This window comes from Harpegnathos saltator, unplaced genomic scaffold (genome assembly GCF_003227715.2).
Source record: "Harpegnathos saltator strain DR-91 unplaced genomic scaffold, Hsal_v8.6 scaffold714, whole genome shotgun sequence".
Taxonomy (NCBI): Eukaryota; Metazoa; Arthropoda; class Insecta; order Hymenoptera; family Formicidae; genus Harpegnathos; species Harpegnathos saltator.
This window is the reverse complement of record NW_020230554.1, coordinates 702,501-729,592: the sequence shown is the minus strand read 5'-3', so window position 1 is coordinate 729,592 and position 27,092 is coordinate 702,501. Positions and strand designations below refer to the sequence as shown.

General features: G+C 51.9%; 1 protein-coding gene across 1 annotated transcript in view; it reads right to left on the bottom strand.

The window, feature by feature from the left end:
* Positions 1 to 27,092, bottom strand: part of LOC105185953 (cell adhesion molecule 3) — a 93,907-nt gene that overhangs the window by 7,390 nt on the left and 59,425 nt on the right. The window contains exons 5-8 of the mRNA XM_011145838.3: positions 16,755 to 16,890; positions 11,575 to 11,708; positions 3,119 to 3,231; positions 2,754 to 2,842 (exon numbers count right to left, since the gene is read on the bottom strand). Coding sequence (XP_011144140.1) covers positions 2,754 to 2,842; positions 3,119 to 3,231; positions 11,575 to 11,708; positions 16,755 to 16,890 — 472 coding nt within the window. The remainder of the gene's footprint in view (positions 1 to 2,753; positions 2,843 to 3,118; positions 3,232 to 11,574; positions 11,709 to 16,754; positions 16,891 to 27,092) is intronic.

Sequence of the window (27,092 nt, the reverse complement as noted above, 5' to 3'; positions counted from 1 at the left end):
CAGCGTGTGTCACATTAGGAACAAAAATAAAACTGCTCAATAATCTGTCAGTGATCTCAAACGTATCCTCTTTGCCTACATGTCTGACCTCGATAAATCTTTGCGGAAGCGAGCGAGATCGAGATATCGGATGAAACGCGACGTCGCGTACATCGCAAATGATGAGGGTGCAACGACCCTCGACGTGTACCTCGGCGGTTCTCTCCCCTTTCACCTCTATTCGCCCTTCCTCCCTCCCTCCCTCCCTCCGTCTGTCTGTCTGTCCTCTCTACTCATTTTGATCGTGGAAATCGAACGGAAAGTCGAGCGATAGAACGACGGACAGGCGAAAATTGCGAAAACGCTAACGAAATCCGAGCTGATAAATGTCAAAGTGCTGGGTGCCGCTCCGCAAGCGGATAAACGCGTTTGTCCTTCATGAGCGCTGAGCACCGCGCACGGCAGAGACAGCGAATAACATTATCGCGTTGTGTGCCACCCCCGCTATACATATTGGCGTCCGCGCACGCCCGCATTCGCGCTGTAACGCCGCGCGCGAATCGTGAATTTCTTATCGCGACTCGAATTGCGTGACGCGAGGGATTAGTTGATAAATATTTAATCGCGTTGCGGCTGTGTCGCGGTGCGGTGCGGGCGAAACGCGAGTGCCGGGAATAATGCGCGCGAGCGCGCACATCGCTGCCGTGTATGTACGATCTGATGAATCACGTATCCCTTGATTCGCGGCCGCGTTTTGTGTTCACCCTCCGGCCCGCGCACGCCGTGTCAAGCGTCGCCGCGAGGAAACGAAGCACTTCCGGCCGCCTGTTTCGACCGTAATTCGCGACGTTTGTCGCGCCTTGCTGGTATCGCGGTTTTCTCCTCATAACGTGCTCCTTCCTGGTCTTCTGGGAAGGCGAGGAAGCGGCCGCCGAAGAGAGACCGGAGCTGCCTCGGTGACGAAGGGGAAGGGACGCGAGGGGGAGACAAGGTGAGAAGAGCGAAAAGCGGTCGGAACTAATTCAAGTAGGAATTAGAGGACGGTAACGAACGTACGATCGTCGGTGAATACGATGGCGGCCGCGGAGGGCCGGGGGGCGGGGGGAGGGGGGGGCGCGGGGGGTACGGCGGAAAGGTTAAAGTAGCTGCAGGTGTAGCCGAGGCAGGCGTTGCGAGAGCAGGTGGTAACGGTTGTAAATTATTGTCTTAATTTCTCCGCGGCGCTCGCCCCCACGGGGGAGAACCAGCCGCCAACTCGACTCGCTCGTCCCCGTCTCCGTCGCGCCGTCCCCCTTTGCGCGGTCCCTCGCTAATTTCCCGTGCTAGGAAATAATAAAGCATGTAAATTTTCTCGAGCGCTCTTTCACGCCGCGGCCGCTCGCCTCGGAATGGAACGCGGGCGCGGTATTGGTAATCGAAGCTGTGTCGCAGCTGGAAAATCGAAAAGTCCGGCCAGTTTCTCTCTACTTCTCTCTCTCTCTCTCTCTCTCTTTCTCTCTCTCTCTTTCTACTTCTCTTCTCCCTTCCTCTATTATGATTCTTCTATTCGAGCCTGTCCATCGCGACTTATTGCTCTCGTTAATGTGCAACTTGCTTGTACGGGTAATTTATCATGAGAATGCTGTGGACAAATACTATACAGGGTGTTTCAGAAATAAGTCAAGCTGCACGAGCATATTTTACTCATTTCAAAGATGAAGAAAGGTCATATAAATATCAGAAGTGCTTCTTTTCCAAGTTATAAACGCTTTCTTCGGCACATTTCAGTCGCATTGTTCGAGAGTCTCTGAATAATAATTATATCAATAGATGAATAGATAGAGACGGAGACCCATTGTTTGGCCTGTATAATTTCTCGATTTGAACCCTTTGGACTTTTATTTATGGGGACATTTTAAGACTATCGTTTATGAGACTCCTGTCGCGTTACTGCGGAAGTACCGCGAAATCGTATTATCGCTTCGTGTGACAAAGTACGAAATATTTTGGGAATTTTTGAATGTTTTCGACAATCCATGAGACGTCGAAATATTTTTACTAAAGTCTGTTGTAAGTAAAAAAATATTTGAAGCTTGCAGAAGAAACGTTTCTGGCTTCCAAGTTTATATGACTTTCTCTTCATTCTTATAGTAAGTAAAGTGTGCTCTTGACCATCTATTTCTGAAACACTCTGTATAAAATTCGTCGTAAAAGTGTCCCGTTAACGAGCGTGTCATTCGTTCTCCGCAGCAGCGTCGTCGAATTACTTGTGCTATTCCTCATCATGATTGCCATTCTTGTCGGTGCACCGACAAGAATGTGCATCTATCTCGCATCTTCCGCTTGGTAACGCGGAGAATGTGCATAATCGAGCAAACGTAAAATTAAACCGCGCTAATTAGTTCCGCGGGTACAATCTCGTCCTTACGAATGGTTATCGACAGCTGGGTTGGTCAAGAAAGAAAGCAGCTAATATCGTTGCACACAGGTGTCGTTTAAAACGAGCTGACTTCAACTCGCGCATACTAATCTCGCGCTAAATCTCGCGCTAAACTCGTTAACATTTTGCCTTCCTGTTTGATTTATTCGGCTGAAAACGGCCAGCGCGTGGCGTCACTGCGCCGAGCGCGCGATGCCACCGATAATCGTTATCTCGTCGGCGTGATTTTCTATTCCCCTCGTCCATCCCACTGTCGCACCCCTCGGCAACCACGACTCGTCGTCGTCGTCGTCGTCGTCGTCGTCGTTCGTATCGCCGATCGTATCGATTGTGTCGCGCTCTCACGTGGACTTACCGAAGACCTCGGTGGTGCGCGTGTCGACGAATGGCTCGACGCGTCGACGATCGTCGGTGTCGTGGCTCGATCGCACCGTCGCCTCGCACCTGTAACAAGATATTCGATCATGATGCGCGGAGTCTCAGTGTCGCTGGCTGGTGGTTCCTCCGGGCGGCCGACACGGCCGACATTACGCGCGGCGAAATTACCGCGGCCCATCGCACGAAAGTCGCTTCGTAAAATGAAGACCGATACTCGCCCGCCGCCCGCCGCCCGCCGCCCGCCGCCGGGCGTTGTAGGTATATTTATGGGGGCAGCCGTGGTGTCATAAGCAACAGCCGTCGAACGACGGAAATATACTACGGTGTAAAGAGCGAAATTACCTGACGTTTATCTTGTCGCTGGCGAGATGACCTGGTTTTAGTTCGAGCAGCAGACTCGATGTCGTCGACAGCAGTCCGTGTTGCTCGAGCACCGTTTCCGAATCGGAGTTCACCTGGGCAGAGATAGATAGAGAGAGGCGGGGTGGGGAAGTAGAGGGGGAGGGAGGCAGAAAAAAGGAACGAAAGGAGGAACGAAAAGCGGCGACCGCTCGGCGCGCAACGTTTCGTCGCGCGGCGGCGATCGAATCCAATTGTATTGGAAGTAACTTTCCGATTCCAGCATCGGGGAAGGATGAATGGCATTTGTCGCGACGTTTCCGACGTCGGGCATGCTGGAACTATCGATTCGCCGTGTTACAAGCTTGAAATATGAATGAAAGAGCCGAGCGCGCCGCGCCCCGCCGCGCGCGAATGCATTTTTCTTATCGCTCATCCGTTGCGCCGCGTCGCGCGGTTGTGCACGAGCGGTTGATCGCATCAGCCGTCGTTGGGCGATTCGCCGACCAAACGCCGGGTAAACTAACGAAGCCCTGCGCGGGGCTAAGGAACGAAGTGGCTTCGGTTCTCGCGAAGTCGAAAGCCGAAGCCTGTCCATTAAGGAATAAGGTGACTCTGCTTGCAACGCTTCAACGCGGCCAGAGGACTGACAGCGCTCGAACGCTTTAACGAGCCGCGCTGCTTCTCGCTCGCTCCGCTCGCGAGTGATTTCTTTACCCCGTCGAAGACATTGATGAATAAAGGACAACGTGAACTCAAAACGGAGGCGGCGAAGGTGTGTGTGTGTGTGTGTGTGTGTGTGTAATTTCGTGTCCGATAAATCATAGAGGGCTACGTTGCATTTTAGAGAGAGAGAGAGAGAGAGAGAGAGAGAGAGAGCGAGAGGAAAAGAAGAGTGGAGAGGAGAGAGGGAGGGGCGAGAGAGCGCACGATGACTGCGATACGCGCGTCCGATGGTGGTGTGCATCGTTACGCTGCAATCGGAGACGCTGCAATGACTCGGACGGCGAAATGAGAAGAGTAAATGCGACTCTGCGAGGCCCCACAGGGTGAATGGCGAGAAGGGTGAGGGTGGGAGAACGGCGGTAATGCAAGTCATCCGATGTTTCCGACGTGATTGCGCCGATTCTGCGAGGGAGAAAGGGGGAGAAGGCGGAGAGGGTCCCGGCCAACACAGCATGTCGTATCGCGTGCGCAGCGCGGAGAGCGGAGCGAACAAATATCGTTCAGAGACGCGAAGTTAATATCGGCGCGGCGGCTTCGAGATTATCGCGAACTTGATTACGGGGTATCGTGTCGCAATGGAATTAAATGTAAACAGGCCGTGTTGGCAAACAACGTATCCGGCACTCTGGATGAAGTTCTCGTTATCGTATGCGTCGACGCCGGCGAGAGGAGAACATAGTGACGACGCGTCGTTGCAGCCGCAGCCGCGGCCGTTAAAAAGGCCGCGGGCGTTGATGAATAATGACGCGCAGGAGTCGCGAGGGACATGTCCTCCGCGAGGAGGGAAGACGTTCGCCTCGCCTCGCGTTAGCAAGCAAACTTCTCGACGTGCGTGACGACAATAGCTCGCCGAGAAGTAAATTCGACCGAGGATGAGGACACGGGACTCTCGGGACGGACGAGCACGAGGATGCAGACAGAAGCGCCGTTCGTCAGATTCGCCGCGATGCCGCCGCTCCGCGTTCCGCCGAGTTCTTAGCGGCGCGCTGGGGCCGGATGCGCGCGCGGATGTCGCTTTGTAAATTCAAGTCCCCGGCTTCTTTATGCAGTATGCCGTATTTTATGCGACTGGAATTTCCGCTTTTTTCTCCCCCCCCCCCCTCTCTTTTTTTCGCCCCCGCCACCTCTCGACCAGCGACACAATTTCGCTCGCTCGCTCGCTTGCCGTGCCGTGCCTCTTTCCACAGCCACACACTCCAACCCCCTGCGGCGCCGTCCACTCCCGGGGTTTTCTCCCAATTCCACGTTGTAAGTGTGTGTGTACATGACTCCAACCGGCGTTACCTTGCCGTTTATCTTCGAAAGCCAAGAGGTCTTTTCGAGAGAGAGAGAGAGAGAGAGAGAGAGAGAGAGAGAGAGAGAGAGAGAGAGAGAGAGAGAGAGAGAGAGAGACAGAGGACACTCTGCGTTCCCTTCTATTAATAAACCAACCCCTGACTGCGCTTTGCGCGCGAGCGCACGTGCGGGGCGAACTTTAGGCGAGCGTGCAAAGCACGGACTTTTGAATATTTCTTCGTCCGCTCGGTCGCGCGAGTGAGCGAGCGAACAAGCGAGCGAGCGAGCGGCAATTGGCGCGAGGGAAAAACTTTTGGCGCGAGCGCCGGCGGCGTGTGCGTCGTCAGGACGGGCGACGGCCTCGGACGTGCGAAAGTTGACAGGGCAAACTTCGTTGAAAGTTTCGACGCGACGCTCGTTTGAAGCGCAGAATTTCGTAATTAAGGTAACGAAATCGCGAGACTGCCGCGCCACGGCTACGCAGATGGGCTACGAAAAGGGCGAGCGGCGGCGGCGCCTCCTGCCGTCCTGCCGCGTCGCGTCGGGTCTCGTCTCGTCTCGTCTCGTCTCGTCTCTTCTCGTCGTTGTCGTCGTCTGTATGTTGTCGAGGGCATTCGGCGACCTGTCCTCTGTCCCCTCCCCTTTGCGACGCTGGATAAGCATCGAAAGAAGAATGCTGATGATACAAAAGGGACTGGTCGGTATCTCAGGAACGACGAAGATATCCGGCGGACGCTGCGAGCTATGCGTCGGAATATTTCAGCGGCTATCGTTTCGGCGAGCGTATTATCGACGAACTCTCACGCTCCCTCTCTCTGTCCCCCCTTCCTCCTTCCCTCCCTCTCTCTCTTCTCTCTCTCTCTCTCTCTCTCTAACTCTCTCTCTCTCTCTCTCTCTCTAACTCTCTCTCCCTTAGTCTCTTGGCCTCCGCGCTTCCTCTACGGTCGCTTATGAATTCTGCAACGGCTCTCGGCCGATTTTGTAACCGAGCGCGCGCTAGTCTCTTTTGTATATAATACATAGCGCGAGATACGCGCGTTTCATCGTGATGCGCTCCCCCGCCGCCGCCGCCGCTGCCGCCTTCGCCGCCTTCGCCGCCACCGCCGCCGCCGCCGCCGCCGCTGCGCATTCGGCGGTACATATTTTCTACTTTGTGCAGAAATACGATGCAATTTCGCCGTCTCTCTTCTTGCGTCGTAGCTATGTATCGTCGTACTTATCTTTGAACACTTGTTATCCGGCAGTTCGTAGCGCGCGCTTGATAAAAAGCAGCGACAGGATAAAGAGGAAATAAACGCCGGTGGATTAAATCATTTTAGAGCCGCGTTCACCTCGATTCCGGTCGCTCCTCCCTTTCTCCCACTCTCTCTCCTCCTTCCTGATTCCGTTGATTGCACACGCCGCAATTCGCGACCGCTGCCATTCTCCGGCTTCTTCTGTTTTTTAAAGCAGCTCGTCCCAATAAATAAGAAAAGGTGGTGGAGGGCGGGTTTCCTCCGGAGCAGGAGAAGGAGGGCGAAAGAGGAAGAAGAAGAGGAAGTCGCCTCTCTCTCTCTCTCTCTCTCTCTCTCTCTCTTCCTCCCCTTACCTTATTTCCTCGAAGCACCTCGCATGCCGCCCCGATATCGCCGACACAATTTGCGATTCTCGGTCGTGGTGCGGCTACGGCTCCTCCAACGTAATGTTTTTATCGCCGTCGTAAACAAATACGTACACGTGCCGTGCGTTTGCCGCGTGGAAAAAGGCCGCCGGCGACGGCGGCACTTGAGATCGTCGTAAAAACTAATTGGTGTAATGCCAGCGATTAGCCCGGGATATGAGCCGGCGGGGGCGGGGGCGGAGGTGGCATCGTTCGGGGAAAACTCGTTTCTCAACACCATCCGTCCTGTCTAACGCCGCGCTCGGCCCGAAAGAATTCATTAGGACCCGCGGAATTATCTTCGATCTATTACCGTCCCTCGCAGACGTGGCCGACCGCGACATACACATAGTATTCGTCGCGGGGCAAAGTACCGCTCTGTCGGCGACGGCGCTGCGACGAAGTAGTGTCGCAACGACGTAGATCACTCCTTTTTATAGCGGCATAATTCATAAAGGTGCGCGTTCAGCCGGTATACGACGGCGCTCCTCGAAGAGGATGCCGCTACTTGCCGTTTTTACAGGACGACACTCGCGACGGTGAAGGGTTAAAAAGCGCGCTGCTGCGCTGTCGCGAGGCTAAGGGGGATCTCCAGAAAAGTCAGCCGTCTCTTGTCGCGTTTTCTCGCCGTCATAAGCTCGACGATTACCGTCCGGGCGAGAGTCTAGCGCGTATCTGCTTGGCCCGGAGCGCGACCGGAGCGCTGGGAAAGCTGCTGCTGTATCTCGAGTTTCCTCTTTTAATTTGCGTGCAAACAATTATCCGCGACACGGGGACGCGATGCGTGACGCGCGACGGGTATTTGTCTGGATGAACTACCCGAGTAGAAAAATTATAATAAAGATCTGGTAAGGGCCTGATTATTTTTCCTTAACGTTAATCGGGCCCTAGTACGGGTAAAAAGACAAGGGCCTTGCAAGATGTGTTGCAAGTGGTTTAACCGGTCTTTACAAGGCAATATTAGTAGGGTCTAAAAATATTCGTTCTTTTCGTTCCAACAAATTTAGATTGTAATTCTTTTATTTCTTTATGATCCTGTTAGTACACAAGAATTTTTTACTTTAAATATATAGCATATTTTACGATGAAATGTAGCATTCTTTACGTATAAAAATCCTCTGCTACTGTTTTCATTGAAGTTTGCTCCATTCTAAAACGAAGGCAATACTAGAAAAATCCTTGGAAAGGACTAATGAATATGGCAACTATAAATAAAACTAATGAAATTTGTTTTTAATCGCGATATAAGTAAAAAAATCTTTGAAAGAACCAGATACAGCGTATCTACTAAAACAATACTAAACTATGACAATTTTATTACACGCTTCAGATCTTATTAATTTTCTATAACAAAATTTGATTTTGTATATCTAAAGTATCCTTATAAAATTCCTTCTAAAGCCCTCATCAATTTTCCTTATCAAAGCTTTATTTCGTAAAATCTAAGGTATCCCTAAAAGATCCATCTCGGAGCCTAATGTGGTAAAAATGAGGCATCCCTTTTTAGGGTATCCTACTTTTAGCTTTATCGGAGCCTTATGCTTCATGAGGATAGCCCTAACTTCTTTTGCTCGAGTATCTCCGCGCGAAATTATTTCAAGAAAGAAGGCCAATTGGCGCCGATTGCGTCACGGTGAAGCTGAATGATGCAGCGGTTATTGACAGCCGTGTACATGTCCCATTTTCGTTGCGTTAAAAATACCGAATGCTTTACTTGTCGACGGCAAGATATCCAAGTGCTACTTTCGTTACGTGAACGCCTCGGCGGGCCCGCGAACGCGGTAATAATTCCGCTGAGACCATCAAGAATCGCGGAGGACATCCGCGTACGGCCACGAAGGCGCGTCATCGTCGCAATCTTCAGGACGATGATTCCCCGTCGTTATGCCGCTTATCCGCGACGGACTTGCCATACTTGTCGAGCGATCGAACTTTTTCCCTCCGTGAGATTACTCGACTCGCGTTAACAGGTTTTTCGAGTCTTGCGACACGAACATTCCCGAAACAATATTACTTGTTAAGTGCTATACTAAACTCGTGCAACTTCTAATGGACGTCGTTGGGAACGTTGCGAAGTTTTCTCGGAGGAAAAGCGGCGAGCGGGAGGGCGGGAGGTAAGCGGCGGGTAGGGAGAAAAGCAAAGGAACGAGAAGGGAGGGAGGTGCGTTCCGCGTTCCCGCGGAAAAGGAAGAAGACCGAAATTCGAAAGATAAGGGGGAAAGTTTCGGCGTCACTGCCGCCGCCGCCGCCGCCGCCGCATGCGATTCACTGCGAAGCCCCGCTCGGAAGAAGGAGCTTCGCTCGTTACACGGCGTAATCTTTGGCTTTCTCGGCGGGAAGTGTTTCCGCTTTACTCACTTCTCGGCGCGATTTACTCACTCCTCGGCGTAAGCGACGCGTTTATTAGCGCCTCCGCCACGCGCGAGCAACGGGCGGCCGTCGTCGAATGCTTCTCTCGTGCGTAGATTTGCGTTTGTCTTCGACAATCCTTACGTAAGGAAAACACTACGAAGCGAGCGCACGTCGCTCGTACTTCAATTCGGATTTCAATTCGGAAGGGAGAGGGAGGGGTGGTTTTCTCTCTACTCGTGCGCGAGAGGCACTCGCTTTTCGCGGTTCTTTCCTGCGAGTGTCTTGGAGTGAAATTTCAGTCGAGTGGCCGGCCGAGTCGTACGAACTCGAGCGATTTATCGTTCATACGGAATGAATTCCCCGCTCTGAATCGTCGAGTGCGTTTCTTCACTCGAAATTCCTGTACTCTCTTCGTCGCAAAAAAATATTCGTTTTAATCGGCTGAAACATTCGTCCGTATGGGAGCCGGGATCCGGTCTGAGCTCGAGTGCTCACGTTCACTCTTTTGCGATTTCGCGAGAGCGGCAGTATTTCACTATCGCTTCGAGTGAAAACACCGCCACTTTTCACTCGTTTTGAGTGAGATTCCACTCGAAGAAATTTAGAGAGTTCGCCTTCAACTCGTAACGAGACCGATGTTTTCCTCCGGCCTTCGTTTTCGTACCATCGATCGATATCGCTCGCGCCGATGCTTCCCGAACGTTCCCTCGTTGTTCCCTCATTTGGCGGAATAATGATAATTGCGACATAGATTCGTTTCAACCGAAAAATGAGGGTTCTCTCTCTCCCTCTATCTCTCTCTCTCTCTCTCTCTCTCTCTCCCTCTCTCTCTCTCTCTCTCTCTCTCTCTCTCTCTCTCTCTCTCTCTCTCTCGCTGTCGGAGATTTTATCGGGCTTATTCCTTATTCTCGCGCAAAGCTGGCAGCATGTCCGCGCTTTCTTCCATCGACGGCGGCGGCGCCGATAACGATACATCAATATGCATGCGATAGAAACTCCGGCGGCCTCGAGCGATAGGAGGATTGAATTATTCGTGACGTGGCGAGGGAACGGAAACTTTGTAATAATAACGTGAAACGAGAGAAATAAAAATCCGGTGTGCCGTGTGTATAGAGAGCGCTCTCCCCTCCGACCCGACTCTCCGAGTCTCGATTCATCGCGTGTTAGTTCCTCCTGCGAAAAACAGACAGCCACGAGCGAGCGAGCGGCGGAGCGTGTGCTAGATTTCAAAATATGAAGCGGGGTTCTAGACGCGCTGCAAAGAATATAAGCTCGTCTTCTCCGGCTTCATCGGGGATCATCGCGCAACAAGGAGATAACGACTCAGGCGGAGCAGACTCTCTCTCTCTCTCTCTCTCTCTCTCTCTCTCTCTCTCTCTCTCTCTCTCTATCTCGTGGCGCGAATCTCCAGCCGGGGCTCGCTTTCTCCGTGTCGCGGCACGAGTTGATGAAAATCCCCCCATCGCGGCCATCGACGACAGTCATCCGGCTTTTTCGCCCAACTCATCCCCCGAGCGCGAGCGCTTTTGACCTCTCGTCCGACACGCTCGCGCGATATTCACCGCGAGGCTCTGCGAGTGCAAGTTTCGCCCTCCTCGTCGACGATGTGAAGAAGGAGGAGAGGGAGGAGGAGAACGAAACCACGGCGCATCAGCGATCCGTGGCGCGCATTAGAAGGCTTCCGGTGCTGAACACCGGCGCCGGGATGATGGTGGTGTGGTGATGGTGGTGGTGGTGGTGGTGGTGGCCGGTTGGTGCAGCTGCAACGAGGATCCGTTTCGTCGGCCGTTAATTGGAGCTTTGGCTCATCAAGCGTTGCCGTTGCTTGCGATGAAATCGAGCCGCGTCGCTGCGACGCGGCCGAACTCTCAGTCGGCTTACTATGAAACCGGCTTGCCCTCCCTCCTCTCTCTCTCTCTCTCTCTCTCTCTCTCTCTCTCTCTCTCTCTCTCCCTCGGACCAATCCTGCCGTCTGTCCGTGCTGAGCCACCCTCGCCCGCTCGCCAATACCCCTATAACGGTACCCTGACCCCAAGCTCCCGGCGCCGTTCATGTGTTGCACCGGGAGTTGTGTGTTCTCGATACTATAAATATGTGTGTGTGTGTGTGTGTGTCTTGTAGGTCTTTTGTGAAAACTAGATAAGCCGCGTGTCAGCGAGCGAGAGTCGCCGCGAATGCTCCGACTTTGTGTACGTCGCGGCAATAATACGACATCGCTCGGCGCCGGGCCGTTTTATCTTTCCCTCGTCTGAAATACTTGAGTTGTCTACAATCGCGCGCTATATCCGTCCGTATTAACGCCGTCTACGCTAACGGTAACGGGCTAAAGTGACGCGTTGAATATTTGTCACTACGGCGACAACGACGTCGGCGACGGTGGTTTAACGTCTTCCACTTTGGCCGTTGTCGCTTCCCCGATGCTGCTCGACAAGTGCTTCTTAAAGAATGTCTGAAAGCGGTCGCTCACCTGCTGGCCATTAACGAACCATTTTAGTCGCGCGGCTGGATGAGACTTGCCGCTGGTGCAATTCAGCGCGAGCACGTCCCCGCTCGCGTACACCTTCTCCTCGCCGGTTATCGTCGGTCTCTCCTGCGGCAGAGCTGCGACATATCGGGAGAGAATTATTAGGCGCGCCGCAAAGTAGCGACTCCGGGACGCAATTGTATCCGCAATTGCATCTGTTACGTCTGCAATTCTTTCGCGCGAATTACCGCGCAATCAACGGAGACGTTTTAATCGCGCAAAGGGCGCGGACGTGTACAATTGTGATTCCTCTTAAACAAGTAACACACGTTTGTATCGTTTGAGAGAAAAAGAAAGAGAGAGAGAGAGAGAGAGAGAGAGGAGAGGAGAGAAATTTTTAAGATAACGAACGCTTATCCCGATCCTTTTCGTCCGGGGCGCTTAAATAGAAAATTCCACATTGTTTCGACAACGTAAACGGTAACTTCGTTGCTTCGCCGGGGAACTCTGCGCGGCAAGATGTATATATAAAGCCGGACGTGCCATTAACAAGAAGTTTTACCGCCACTAAACACATTTATTAACCGAGCTTTAGATCTCGTGCATTTTAAATTTCGGCGTATACGTGCCGGCCGCGCGTTAATGTTCTCCGTAATGAAGCGGCCGTACGCCGCAGTTACGGCGTCGCTCGTAGACGCGATTAATAGTCGAAGCTGAAGGCAAAGTGAGCCCGTAAGAACGCATCGGGGATGTACATGTGCGGCAAAACGCGAGCGTAATTTACGACGGCGGGTGCGACGCGGCGCGTTGTTACGCGCGCATGCACGTTTGTTTGACGCGAGCACGCGTCCGAAAGCGTCAGAAAGCGGAGCGGATATCATGCGGCATGGCGGAAAATAGACGCGCGCGCGCGCTCTCCTTCTCACGGTTAATTTTAACTTTTCAGCAGACTCTAAAGTTAATCCAAGTTGCGCATTAAATTTAAATCAAAATTAATTTCAAAGTACCCACGCGCGCTCTTTCTCTCTGCCGCTTTTAGCGACGACGGGGGATTTTAGGATACGTTGCGAGCGGATCATGCGCTACGAGGGGCCGCGTACACTGTGCGATGTGTGTTTTCTGGCCGCGACGTTCTCGGCGAGAAACTCGGACGAGAAGCCCTCACGGCGAAAAGGAGGGACTCCGTGCTTCCCCGCAATTTTTCCCAAAGATTTCAAACTGCCCGCAAATCGATGCCGGGAATTCAATTACGCGTTATTTCTGCTAATCAGATTTTAATGAAACATTAATTAATTGTGGGCTGGAATATAGATATATATCGGGTGCGCTTATGAGTAATGAATTACACGATTAATGATGGCGATATAATGCATATTTAAGTAACTATTAAATTTTGACGTCATTATGAATATATAAAATATACACGCGCGATCTCGCGCGAGCGTAACCCGCAGTAACCCAAGTTCTAGAGTCGGCCGTTGCTCTATTAAAACTGACGGTTAAGCCGAGAGGGCCGGATAGCTCTTATCACGGAGTCGCCCTCGAAGATACCATCGCGCGATAAAAGTGCATCCCCGTCGGCGAGCTCGCCGAGCCGCTGTGACACTCCGCTCGGAATATTCAACGAGATTATTCCGGGCTCTCTTACAATGGCGACCCCGTCGATTCGGTCAAACTGGCGTTTCCATCAGAGGCCCGCGTCACTGACACTTTTTACCGCGCGAACGTCGCGGATTATTCGCTAGTCGACTAATGACGAGAGTAATTAGCCGGTCTATCGGATGCCGATCAAGTCGAGCGTCACGTCGAGAGCGCGTCGTCCGGCCGTGCGCTCTCGTTGAAAATCGTGCAATGTCGCGGAAGGAAGGAAGGAAGGAAGGAAGGAAGGAAGGAAGGAAGGAAGAAAGGAAGGAAGGAACGAAGGAAAGAAAGAAACTCGGAGAACAGGAAAGAAAGCGCGCGCGGGGTTATCGATCTCCGTGCGGGCCAGAAAACGGCGAGAGAGAGAGAGAGAGAGAGAGAGAGAGAGAGAGAGAGAGAGAGAGAAAATTTCGTCGCGAGGATGCAGTGGAAGACGAAAAGCCGACAGCTCGAGGAAACTTGGCACGACGACAGCCTCCTCGAGGCCCCTACAGCGGTCTTAAAATTCTCCGTCTATCCCCTTTCACGCCCTCCTTCGCCCTCCTGACCGACACGATCGTCGTCGTCTCGCTCGCCCGTTTGAACGAGCATTTCGGGCCTCTTTCTCCTTTTTCCGTATTCCCCCTCCTCTTCCCTTTGGCGTGGGCCGCCGGCGGCGACGACGGCGCCCAGTTACAGCTTAAGACTTACGACGCCGTAATATTTATCGCGTTTCGACGTCTTTATGCACCCTTAAACTTTAAGGCGCCCGTTCGCCGCACCCAGGCGAATTTCGTGTTCTCCGCGGATACGCGCCCGCGTCTCCTCACGAGCCCCCTTCTTTTCCATTCCTTTGAGATACCGCCGACGGGGGATGCGGATAAGACGGGAAATACTGCGCGTTCCTTCGTAAAGTCTGCCTCATGCCGAGTTTCGCAGAGTTGCCGGGTTTTACATCCGCCTGCCCGGAGGAGATGCCCGGAAGAAGAGGTCGAAAGCACGCGACGGCGATCCTGCGCGATTTAATCCTTTCGCGACCGCGCACCCGCAATTGTAGAGCCGGCCGCTTCGCCCGTTTCATCAGACAGAATTGACGCGGTCGCACCGCGTTAGGAAAGAAAGAAGAGGGACACAAAAACGCGCCTCGTAGCACCGGCCGGCTTGCAAAAACTCTCCCCCGCTCTCCCGGCAAATCGAAATATGAAATTATCAAATTCTATCAACTGCATTTCAGCCGGCGCGAGTTACAGCCGCGCCTGCGTTTTTCAACGCGTCCCTTTTATCGAGTTAACAGCGACATGCGCGAAATTATTTTGTTCGCGCTGCGTAATGCAACTTCCGCGCGAGCGGATCGTTGTTTGAGGAATTAAGCGAAGAATAAATGCGCGCGCTTAATTCGGCGCGTCGCTTTCTGGGGAAAAATTCGCGAAATTCGCCCCGTCGAATTGTAGCATCGCGTGCGCGCTCTCGGCGGCTCGCGGCGCGTTAATAATGATAATAAGGCGATTACATACGCCGATAACGGACGAGACCCTCGTAATCGCGCTCTACTCTTCCTTGTAGGAGCGTTCACGTCGAAGTGAGTGAATATCCAGTTCGCGCAGCAGCCGCGCGTGCCGTGTATATCGCCGTGGTATCGCCCCTATTTTGACCGTAATCCTATTGCAACAGATGCCCGCGTCCCAGCCTGCGCTCCAGTTAATTAGATACGCTTCCTTTGATCCTCATAAGAATGGCCTACGCACTTACGCGCACGGCTGTTTGGATTAAGGGTCGGTCGATGACCGAAACGCCACGTCGGAATCACGTCGCACGACGCATCACGCGGACGATGGCAACGTTAATCTTTGAGCGAGGAATTGTACATTGTCGGGTCTCTCTCTCTCTCTCTCTCTCTCTCTCTCTCTCTGTCTGTCTGTCTGTCTGTCTATCTGTCTGCCTGCCTGTTTTTTCCTCTTCATTTGCCGCTTCGCATCGTTGTCTCGTTAACTGCACATCGATGCTTGTGACGCGGTGATTTCGCTCATTGTACCGCGCAAATTGATAAGTGTTCAGAGATTGGCAGGCACGCAGAGATCGAATAACGAAAGAATAACGGGGAAAATAGCGCGGGGAGTGGGGAGGGAAAAAAGGCTGATGACGTTTTCATGCGCAGATTATTGATGAATTTGTAACCCCGCGTGGACACGCGCCCCGTTCGATGGCGCAATCAAATAAAGAGCCGACCGATTAATCAATCAAACTGTTATTCGTTTATTCGCTCGAGCTGGTCAGTGGAGCAAACGATTATCCGTATGTCCATCTAATCAATGAAGCGATTATATGGCTATTCTTTTTTGTTTCGTTCGTTTCGATCTAATGGAAAAGCGCGGGGCACACGCGCGCGTGACGAGTGTAGCTTTTAAATTAAACGGGAGAATTAATTAAGCACGGCGGAAAGCTTTCGAAACTGACACCGATGTCTTTTTTTCAATATTGCGTTTTCAATATTGCGTTTCTTAAATTACGGTTACACGCACACGGGCACACCACGAATGCGAGATGCGTGTGCTGTTTGAGTGACTTTAAAACTATCTTGGTATTTTCATGGTAAGTTGGTGCGTGTAACTCTATGTGAAATTTATGTGGAAGAAATTAATGGAAGACCGAGAGAACGAGGCAGAGTGAGAGATAGAGAGAGAGAGAGAGAGAGAGAGAGAGAGAGAGAGAGAGAGAGAGAGAGAGAGAGAGAGAGAGAGAGAGAGAGAGAGAGAGCGAGCGGGAGAGCTCCGCGCGAATGTCAAAGCGCTGAGTCAACCGAGAGACGCATAATTTTCCCGAAATTTTTCGCAGCGCCCGACGCGAGCCAATTAGCGCTGAAATTCGAAATCGAGCGGTCCGATGTCGCTCTTCTCGTTCCCCCGACTATCCTCAGCTATTTCCGCGTTCGACATCGCACCCCTCCTGCCGTCTGTCATAAGAGAGCTACCAGTTGCACTTTACGTCCCTCGCCATTCACTCGTGGCTGTCGCACAGCGCGGCGCGGCAACAAAACCAGCCCGACGTCCGATAATTGCCGCATTCTCCGGCAGTTAGATTGTCTTGCCAGCAATAGCGGGTTTCGCGATGGCACTTGCAAACTTACACGCTATTGCAATCCGATACGGCCCGCTTCGGCGGAGTTGCCGTTAATTTCGCCAACTTAATCGCTCCGTCGTAACCAGACGAACGTGTAAACGCCCGCCGCGTCGAGATCCTCGCGACCAGAAGTGGTGGACTCGTCATCGGCCAAGGACCGCTTGGAACATTACCGAAGCTCCGGCGGCGTGTTTCAGTCCTCCGCGAAAGCTCGTTTCTTCGTGAGAACGCAATGCCTCTCCTCGCCCCCTTCCACCCTCTCTCTCTCTCTCTCTCTCTCTCTCTCTCTGTCTCCTGATCTCTCATTGCCGCCTCTTGCCGGCGGGTTGCCGAACTCGACCACGTCTCGTAGTCTTTAGTCGAGTTACCAAAGGGCCGGGAAGGAAGACCGGCGCGCCGGCTGCGTCCCAAGCATTATTAATTAAACGCGACACCGGTCCACTCACCTATGACCTCCATGTTCGCCTCGCCGTTAACTGAGTGGAAGTTGGGCGCCTCCGCGCTAACTTCGCACTTGTATTTGCCGCTGGTGTGGAGATTCGCGTCCTGCAGCACCACCTTGCCGCGATCCGACTTTCGATGCTGAAACAGCAAGAGCACGCGCGTTTCATCGGGGCCAGGCTGTGCGAAGAAAACGCGTCGCGACCGAGTGTCGAGACGGGGAGTGAAACGAGACGACGAGACGGGACGGGCCGGAGCGGGGGGGGAGGGGGGGCGCGCGATGTCGGCCGGGAAATTAGCGGGTATCGCTGGCTGTGGGAATTTATTCACGTTTCTATTCCCGGAACCGCCTTTTGGTTTTTTTACAAGCGTATTTTCGTCACCGGCTGCTACGTGGGCCCGTTGTGAGGAGACGGGGTGATGAAGGAAGTACTGCAAATGAAGATAAATTGTGTTAAAACTGAATGAAGAATGATACAATCGGGGGGATGCGTCCGCCACGGCGAAGTGGCCGAGAGAGGAAGAAAGATAGACACACAGATAGGTGGAGGGAGGGAAGGTTAGAGATGCGGACGGACGAGTGAAACGGATTCGCCGCGATTCTTCCGCGCTATTTGACGGCGTTTAGTCCGAGGGTATAATAATTCGTTCCATTATGGCGAGGTGGGCGAAGTTGGGCCGGGCGGGACATCGACTTTACGAGTCATTTCGTTTTTAGAGCAGTGAATCGTGCCGGCGTAATTATGTCGTTACAAATGGCGGTCGCAGATCGCGCGTGATTACAGATCGGGCGTAAAAGCTGTTTTCTTTTTGCTCACGGGTTTGCCACCTGCCGCGACTTTGAACGGCTCTTACGCTCGAGCGTGTGTGTCCTTTTTTCTTCTCCCTTCTCCCTTCTTTTATTGTCTTAAAGCGCTCGTTCATTATACTCCACTTGGCCATGCGCGTCGGGCGGGGTAGGAAAGATTAATCAGTTCGAGAGCTGCTCGGCATAAAAAGACGATACGTTCGGTAATAAAAAAGACCGTCCGCGTGCACGCCCAGGATACATCTCCGGCACAATTAAACTGCGTCCACGCAGTTGTATTAACATTTTGCGCAAAACCCCCTCCCCCCACTCTCTTTCTCTTTGCTCTCTTTACTCGCTCTGTTGCGCGCGTTCTCACGCGCGAGGCAGTCATGCGAGCCGTTGAAAAGATTTCGTACTATTTTACATTCTGTCAAGCTCTCCTGCGCGAACAGAAATGACATTGCGCCGAGTGGTCTTTTTCTTTTGCCGTGTCGACTACCAAATGCAATGGGGAATTTCTCTCAAATAGAGGAAAAATGAGAGCCACGCTCGCGAGAGAGCGGGGTTTACCGAGATAAAGTGAAGCTGATGAAATCGATATCGGGACTACCCGATATCGATACAGATGTTAGCGAGTTGAGGAAGTATTTCCTTTCCGCGAAGTAATTCCGAGATTATTTTTAGTGGACTCATTTTGCATTATTACGTTAGAATAATTACCGCACCGGTGGTCGATTTTCGCTGCGTCTTAACAGATCGAACCTCTGCATTTTTTAGACTAATTTCGTGCCGTCTACACGGAGGGTAAATATGGAAATCGATTTTATATGGAACGATTCGGCTGGTACTTCGGCCGCATATGAAGAAATATATATGCGCACTTAAACGAGCGGGCAAATATACGTGCTTATTCCATTTATAACGACATATATATGTGCGCTATATCTCACCTATCGCGAGCTGGTCCATAGTAGGTCGTCGGTGCAACGAGTTTAAGAATTATGCGGCGGAGCAGCGAGTCTTTGGGTGTTCATGAGGCAGAAAATTGGAACACTTCTTTTGCCACTCGAGCTTATGGAAAGTACACTTTTCGGATACGTTCACTATGACAACTCTCTGGTTTCATAACGAATGAAAAAGAAAAAAAAAAAAAACTTTTGTACTGCCGCGGATCAGGCTTTCTCCGGAATGAATTTGCAAAATAATTGAGCCATATTCCGGTAGTTTTCACATAATAATGACTCGGATAATACGGTTGTCGACAGGTTTCGTCTATCGTTAAATGGAAAAAACCAATTTCCGCGTTTCACGTCGCTTGCGCGTTGTTCGACGCGACCTTATTTGTATGAATAAATGAAAAAAAATCTCAAATTCGCACGCGTATGCTTCCCTCGCGTGAGTGCGCTCTCTCTCTCTCTCTCTCTCTCTCTCTCTCCCCCCCTCTCTCTCTCTTTTTCCCTCTCGAGTACAGCGTGGTGAGTCTCGATTGCATTCGAAGGCTGTTATATCTTTCCAAGTATTCGGGAAAAAGAGTTCAGACAGACATACCCGCGGATCGGTATATCGGTATCGTGTGTAACGTGCACTTAATCCCACCCTCGCTGTACGAGCGTTAAATATTTAACGTGAACGATCGTGGAACCGTGTGCGGGATCGAATGGGAGAAGAATGTACGTCGTGTCCGGAGCAACGGCGAGAAAGATAAACGCTACTGCCGATAGAAAGGCATCGCGCTGCGCGCGGTACCCTGATGCGGGAGAAATCCGTGCTGCCGTAGCCGAAGGCGCGGTATCCGAAAACTTTGCGGGAAATACCTTTCGCAGACGCGATAAAACTTCATGCCGGCAACCGTGAGGAAGTGGGTAAGCAACGTCTCACGTAGATCTACCAAACAACGTCGAAGATAGTGAAAGCGTTAAAAGATGCAATATAAATTCGAAGACGGTACGAAAGAGAAAGAGCGAGAGAGAAAGAGAGAGAGAGAGAGAGAGAGAGAGAGAGAGAGAGGAGGAGGGCAATAGTCTTCATAAATAAAAAAGAAATTATTCTCAGAATCGAAATTTTTTCCGAAGAATATGATCGCGACTTTGGAAGTTCGACGCTCGATTGCGTTCGACAGACTCGAGGCTTTTTTCATTAGTTTATATTAATCGCGCAAATTTCGTCCCTTCCAAGTAGTCTCGGCGGTCGGAAACGGAAATCGCATTTATCTTTCGTCAGTTGGGTAATTCTTTCAAATAAGTGTCCGTCATAGTTAATAAATATGACATATCAGGAGGGATTGCCCCGACGAGGCGCTTCCTCAATTACGCGATCCATTACGCGATAATATATATAAGTTTCGAATTCTATATTTCCTCTTCCGTCTCACGTTTAATGAAGGACATATTGACGTCGGCATCGCGATACGCTCGCGCTTTCGTCGTTTCCGTTTCGTTTATGCGCGCGGGCTCTCGCGCGGCGAGGTCGGCCGACAGGCCACGTCTGGCTACGAGCGGTATGTATCTACTTGGCGATCTCTGCGGTGGAAATTCAGGCTGGCCAAAGAGCGTCGGAACCGGAAGGCCCGGGCGAGTATGCGGTAAAAGGTCAAGCGGCGCTCTGCTACGTTCGGCGAAATTTTATTACCGGTAGTAACACGTCCAGAGATTTTTCCAACAGCGTGAAAGTACAAACGCGTCTCCTCGAGACGCGGAAGGAACCGAAACACGAGGAGGCAGGGGAGAAAGGCAGGGAGGTAGGCAGGCAGGCAGGCAGGCAGGCAGGCAGGCAGGCAGACGAACACGCCGGCCACGATCACGTGGAGGAAGTCGCGAAGTATAAACGACGTGGTTCCCGCGTGGCAACGTTGACGTTTATCTCGTGGTAAAGGCGCTGTCGGACATAGAGTTCTTACGCCGACAAATCAATTTACGTCCCTCGAGAAAAGTTCCGCGAAAACAAAAGGGGAAATGACGGCGGCGGCGGCGCCGGCGACTGCCGGAATCGTATTACCGTCGACAATATTTCGCACTGGCGGAGACTCCCTTTCTCTCTCTCTCTCTCTCTCTCTCTCTCTCTCTCTCTCTCTCTTTCTTCCCTCCCTCTCCTCCTCTCTTCAAACGTTACGCCGCTGTTCCGTCACGATAAGCTAATGGGTCAGGGTAAGCGCGTATTCGTCTCGGGAATATCTCGTTCGAGACAGCCGCGGTCTCGATTCGTGGCCGCCTAAGCAGCGATCGTGCGCCGCAGGCAGTCGGTTCTCTCGGTAATCCTGATTAATTCAATCTTAAGATTCTCGTGCCTCCGTGTTTATGTTTTATCGTTGTCACGGTCGATAGCTGGCTGTCTGCTGCCGCCGTAACTCGGACTGCTACGCGCGGGTGGAGCGAGCGACGATTCAATCGACGGCCCTTTGCGACTCAGCGAACTTCGCCGAAGAAATCGAGAACTCTAGAATTGGTATCTTAAGGCTCTCAGAGGATCCCGTGATCCCTTTTTAGGTCGCATTAAGTTGCATTAATTCGCGCGACAGCGAGGATTTCGGCGGCCGGTGATAACACTCAATTAACGCGATACGATGTCAACGGCGATGGAAGTCGCTCGATACTATTATCTCATATCGCGGGGAATCTTCAAAACTCGCGGATTTCTCGCGGAGAGCATTCGACAATCAGGCAAATTCGGTACAAGGCGAGTCCGTAAACTAGCGGTTACCGGGGCGAGTGGAAAAAGCATGACAGCGCCGGGCTGGAACGTGCGATAACTTTCTCAAAGCGTCCGAGATTGTTTGTTGGCATCGCTACGAAAGTTTAGCGCAAGAGCTCGAACGCGAGAGAGGAAGAACGGCAGAGAGAGAGAGAGAGAGAGAGAGAGAGAGACAGAGAGCGACAGAAAAGGGTGGAGAAGGAGGGAAAGAAAGAGCATAGCGGGATTAAGGAAGATAGGGGGTTTACCTAGAAGATAGGTGCACGTCTCTAGCACATCGCGAGAGATCCAGCTGTTGATTCGTTCTCGATGAAATTTCAGACTCGAGTTGGCAGGTAATTTCAAAGCCGCGTGTTTCTTCCTCGTCGTTCTCCTTCCCTCCTTCTCTCTCTCTCTCTCTCTCTCTCTCTCTCTCTCTCTTCTCTCTTCTCTCTAGCTTCACTTTATATCCACGTGTCTCTCCTGCGTAGCAGCTCCGCCCGCGTTCCGACGGATCGACTTTTTCATCATTTTTCCCAGCACCTCGGACTCTCTCTCGGTTTTATCAGCGAATTAGCGAGCGCCATTCAAGTCAGGCGCATTCGGGCCCGATGAAGGTAAACGCAATTACGAGCGACGCGCGGCGGGGTGAAAACAATTTTTACATTAGTCGCTCCTCATCGCGCCTTTGGAGAAATCTAGAGATCTGCGCTCGGAACTATCCCGAGCTACTTTCGCTCCGCGCGAGTTTCGCTAATGCTACTTTATTATTCGCATTACTCGTTGCTTGATCTATCAGGATGAACAGTACGTGTCTAATAACGACTGCGCAGAGTGGCGTCAGAGCGCATTGGCACGAGTTCTCGGCCGACGAGAACTCTCTTTTTTACTCCACTTGAGACAGAGTTGCGATGTGGAAAAGTAGGGAATTATACAGGGAATAGTACGCGGCAAAATATGGTAGTAATTTGCCGATGGTGTCAGGAAGAAACGCGTCAATAACGCGTCGATTGGAGCTTCGTACGCAAACGCGAATCGTGTTTCGTGTCGCGATCGAAACCGCGGCGAGACGGTACGTTTGAATCTGACGCTGCTCGATAAACAGTTTATCGCGGACTACTTCCCGTTCCCTTTACGGACGTCCTCGTAAACTCGGAGAGAGTAAAAGAAAAGAACGACTGAGATGTTTCCGTTCTATAAATCGCAGCCGGGACGTCTCGACTGCGACTGCTTTCGCCGCGTCCACCCAATAACGAAACAATAACGTCCGCGTTGAGCGATGTCTCTTTATCGCGGTTTATCGACTCGGCACTCGACGCAAACGCAAGAGGATTTGCGCCGGAATACGCCGCGGATCGCGCCGCGCTGAAATTCACTCCGCTCGTTCGCTCGCCGGCGAGAGCGAACTCGTTCGAGGATCCGGGATCGGAAGCTCCGCGACAAACTCCGGCAGAAACGAGCCCTAATCGCTGTAAGTTTCGATCCGAGCGCGACGATCCGATGATGGCTCAATTATCGTGTAATTGCAATTCAAAGAGAACGACGTAGCGCGCGCCGTCAACGAACGATTCATTCGCCCAAGCTCGACCGCGTTCAGCCGAGAGAAAAATACTCGTCACACGCGCGAGACAATGGACAAGTCCCTGTAATGAAAGTCACAAGCGGGCACTGCGAAAGTTTATCGTTCATTGAACGGACGGTACAATACAACAGGATACAATACGGTTCTCGCGCGATCCCCATTGTCGTGCTCGCCGGTTCGACGACGCAGGTCGTCGCTTCGCCGCTTCCAACGCCAAAATCGCGTGTTCCTTTGCACTTCGATACACGCTGGGAAGTGACAGGCTCGGAGGCGCGCGGCGGCGAGCGGCGGACAAGATCGCTTTTGTCCACGGAGAGAGAGTTTTCTTTCCTTGGCGGTATCGGAGGGGGGGAGGGGAGGAGGGGCGAGCATTGGAGCGAGGCAGATTAATAGCTCGCGCAGAAGCTTCGGAAGATCAGCGTCCGGGCGGACGGCGGCGGCGGCGGCGGCGGCGGCGGGGGGATGAGCCGATTCGGCTCACGTAATGCTCGTTACACGTCGGACGATATTAACGAGCGCGAAGGAGAGAGAACGGAACTTTCGTACCATCGAAAACGTGAATCGGAAGCGGACGCACCGTCTCGGGAATCGGGAGATAGAGAGCGAGCGAGAGAGAGAGAGGGGGGATGATCACTCGCGACGCGGTGTTTCTTCGAGACACCGGGGCTCGCCGCCACGTATCGCGCGCGCACGGCCGATTTTCTTGGCAGAATCTCTCCGCGACGCCGGTTTCGCCCGCGCGTCTCCATCGGTCAGCCGAGAATTGCCGCGGTAATTTCGCATCTCGCCCCGTCGTGCGACGTAGCGAGACGACGGCGTGGAATATCGCGCGCGTTTTTTCACAGCTCGCGGGCGAATCCCGGACGAGTGCATTTTCTCGCCGAGCGTGGGGGGAACTCTCGCCTCGTTCCTCGCGGCTTGTTCATTCCGATCCACTAACGGAGCGTGCAGCCTCTTCAAGCACGCGCGCGCTCTGATAGCGCGGGCTCGATTTTCCCACGTGCGAGCGGCTCTCGTGCGTGGAAATCCGCGCGAGAAAAATTCGCGACGATCGCCCCATTCGTCGTCGCGCGCATTCTCGCCGTTGCACCCCGGCCTCGTTGCTCCGAGCGCGAGGCTCGGTAATTACTTTCTGCCGCGGAGAGAGCAGAATCCCGCAACGCTCGTCCATCCATCTATTCGTCCTTTCTCTTTTGCGCGCTGCGCATTTCCGCGTTTCCGCCGGCACGATCCTTTTAGCGCGGCGCCGCGCGCATTATTGCGATCGCGTGTATGATACGTGTAGCTAAACCCGCATGCGCGCGCGTTGCGCGATGGGAGTAGTTGGGCTTCATTTTTATTACAGCTTTGAGCGTGACGCTTTATTATTACGCGACTTTGTTCACACATGCACACACGCGACACGACGCCCTCGAGCGCGCGCGCATCGTCGCGATCTCTCGAGCCCGGAATAAATTGAAATATTTTACGCGAGCGAGCGAGCTCAGATTCGCGGATTCTCCCCGCTGGCGACGTCTACACTTTCTCGTCCCGTGTCGTCGTTTTCAACAACGTGCAGTTTCACCGTAGTTCTTGCTCAGAGAGCGACGATGCGATTCTTTTACGGCCGAACGAGCAGTCGCCCGCAAACTCGGTTACGTCCCACGATTCGATACGAGCCACGCGGCTGTATGATCGGACTTTTCCTGTACGGCGTAAACGTCGTCAAACGATTTTTCAATTACCAACTGCTCTACCCTACCACCCTCACCCCCCCCCCCTCCTCGTGACCCGTGACAGGTCGCGCGACGACCATCAGCAAGATCTATCTGCACGTCAGGGCGCGTCGAGCGTTTTAATAGCGGCGCAATTAGAGCGGGCATCGAGACAGTCGTGAATGAAAAGTGTAAACGCGGAGTGTCCTTCCTCGGAGTTGCGCTGATGGCATCTGTCGTTTTTTCACGTCGACGACGACGACAACGGCGAGCTCGCGGTTCGCTTGAAAAGCGGTAATGGGGATGATCCCTTCCTCCGCGCGCCGCCGCACTCGGCGCGGCGGGATTTAACATCCCGACTAGAAATTTTGATCAGTTTCATCTAACATTGATAAGGACCTAATGGGGTGAATGAAAGGTAATCCTAAATAAGTCAGTCCTTATAATGTCCTAACGACAAATGAGTAAGGAAGACCTTTATAAGGTTATAATGATTGGGTCCACATTAGGATCTTAATGTACCCCAACTTATAATATGGTTCAGTTAATCAGGTCCTTGTCGGGATCTTATTCATTGTACCTAATATGATTTGCATTATCAAGTTTTAACAGAACAATTTTCGGGTGTCATTGCCAAATATAAAGATGTTTGCATTGGAAAAACACTTCAGATCACTTGAATATGTATTGTAAAATACTATAGAAACTATCCTTTTTTTAGCAGTCAATAAATAGTTGTAAAATTAACGTGACATGCAACTTTTCTCCTTAACACTACTTTATGTCTTGTCACCTTGTGACACTTTATGACCTTATGTTACTCATTTTATGTTTCTTCTCCGAAATATTTTGCAAGTATGCTCAAGCGATCTAAAATATTATTTCATGCAAATATCTTTTTATTTGGAAATGACATGAAAGAATGTTTCAGCGTGTCATTTCTTATTTCTAATGTCATCATCCAATATAGCCGTGGCTAGTAATCAGGAGCCATAATTTAGAAAAGAAAACACGTAATAAGGATTCCATAAGGTAACTCAATAAGGACCTGACTATGAATTCTTACCAAGGTCCTGATATCCACGCTGCGGTTACACGGTTACTTACTAGGACCCAATAGTATTATCTTATTGGGACCTGACGTCCACATGAGGTTACTCTTGATCAGAACCGTGGGATACATTTCTAGTCGGAATGGTGGTCACGAAGGGCGTGTTCGAGCTCAAGCTTCATTCCTCTCGACAGAGCTCTTCTCGTAAGATAAGAGGAAGGCGGGAGATGTTCTCTGTGGTTTAATAATTTGGAAATCTTGTAATACTTAGAGTATTAAGATATGCCCTCGACGTGCCTCTCTCCACGTCACAAAGCGTGCCGCGTCAAAGCGAGTATGTAGTCGTAGAAGTAATTGCGTTTTACAGCTTGTCCCCACGTAGTGCGCGACACAAAAGGATCTATAGACGGGATATTAAAATAGGTAAGGTAAGGAGGAACGGGGGAGGGGGGGGGGCGCGGTGAGTTTACATAGTTACTCCGTCTTTTATTATTTTCCTCCCGTCTTGTTCGTCGCGTCGCTCTCGTCTAAAATATCGTCACTAAACGCGCAGGCGAAACAGCGTCGGAGTAGAAAAGCGTCGTGAGATCGCGCGCGGCGTTACTCGAGGGGGGGGGGGGGGGGGGGAGGGAACGGGATTTTTCTAGAAGAAACCGTCCACGAGCGAGAACGAATCGCGTTTGTTGGGAACACCGTGCGTCGGTACGCGTGTGTGTACATACGCTCGGTTTCTCGATGCCGGGTAAAATCGATTGCCGAACGCTCGAAGATCCAATTGGCGATGCCGCGCATCGGTCGTACATCCGCAAATGAAACGCTCCGTTCGCCGATATTTGTTGTCTCTCTCGCTCTTTCTCTCTCTCTCTCTCTCTCTCTCTCTCTCTCTCTCTCTCTCTCTCTCTCTCTCTCTCTCTCTTTCTCTTTCTCGGATTATGAATTATGGAATCTTCTTTCCGAACCAGCATAAATTTCTACGTCGGTCGTACGATGCAATTGAGATCCCCCGCCCTCCCCCTCTGCCAACACACGATAATTTGTAAAACATGCAACTGATACGGATTATCGGCGAAGGTTGAGTGGGTTAAGCTCGAGCGGGGGACAGCTCCGCCAAATATGGGGTTAGCCGAAAAAAAAAAAAACCGACAGCTATGAATTTTGTAGCGACTCGATTTTCCCGTTTCGCGGACGCGTAATCACATTACCGGATCACCGATATCGCGTGTCCATTAAAACCGGTCGGTCCTTTTTCAATGAACGTATCGTGACCTACACATCTGACGCATCGCGACAGAGAGGGAGGGAGAGAGAGAGAGAGAGAGAGAAAGAGAGAGAGAGAGAGAGATCATCGTGTCCCGCATGGTACGCCCTTTTCGGGCGTGGATCTCCAAATTCAGCCTCATCTACCCCGTAATATAAAGAGTAGATTGGCGCCGCTAAATCTTTGCGGGAAGCCGTAAAACTTGAGCGCCTCCCGTGTACGTTGTTGAGCACAATGGCGCTCTATGATATACGATGCACATTCCCTCGCGCTCGCGCTCGCACGTAGTACACATATACGTT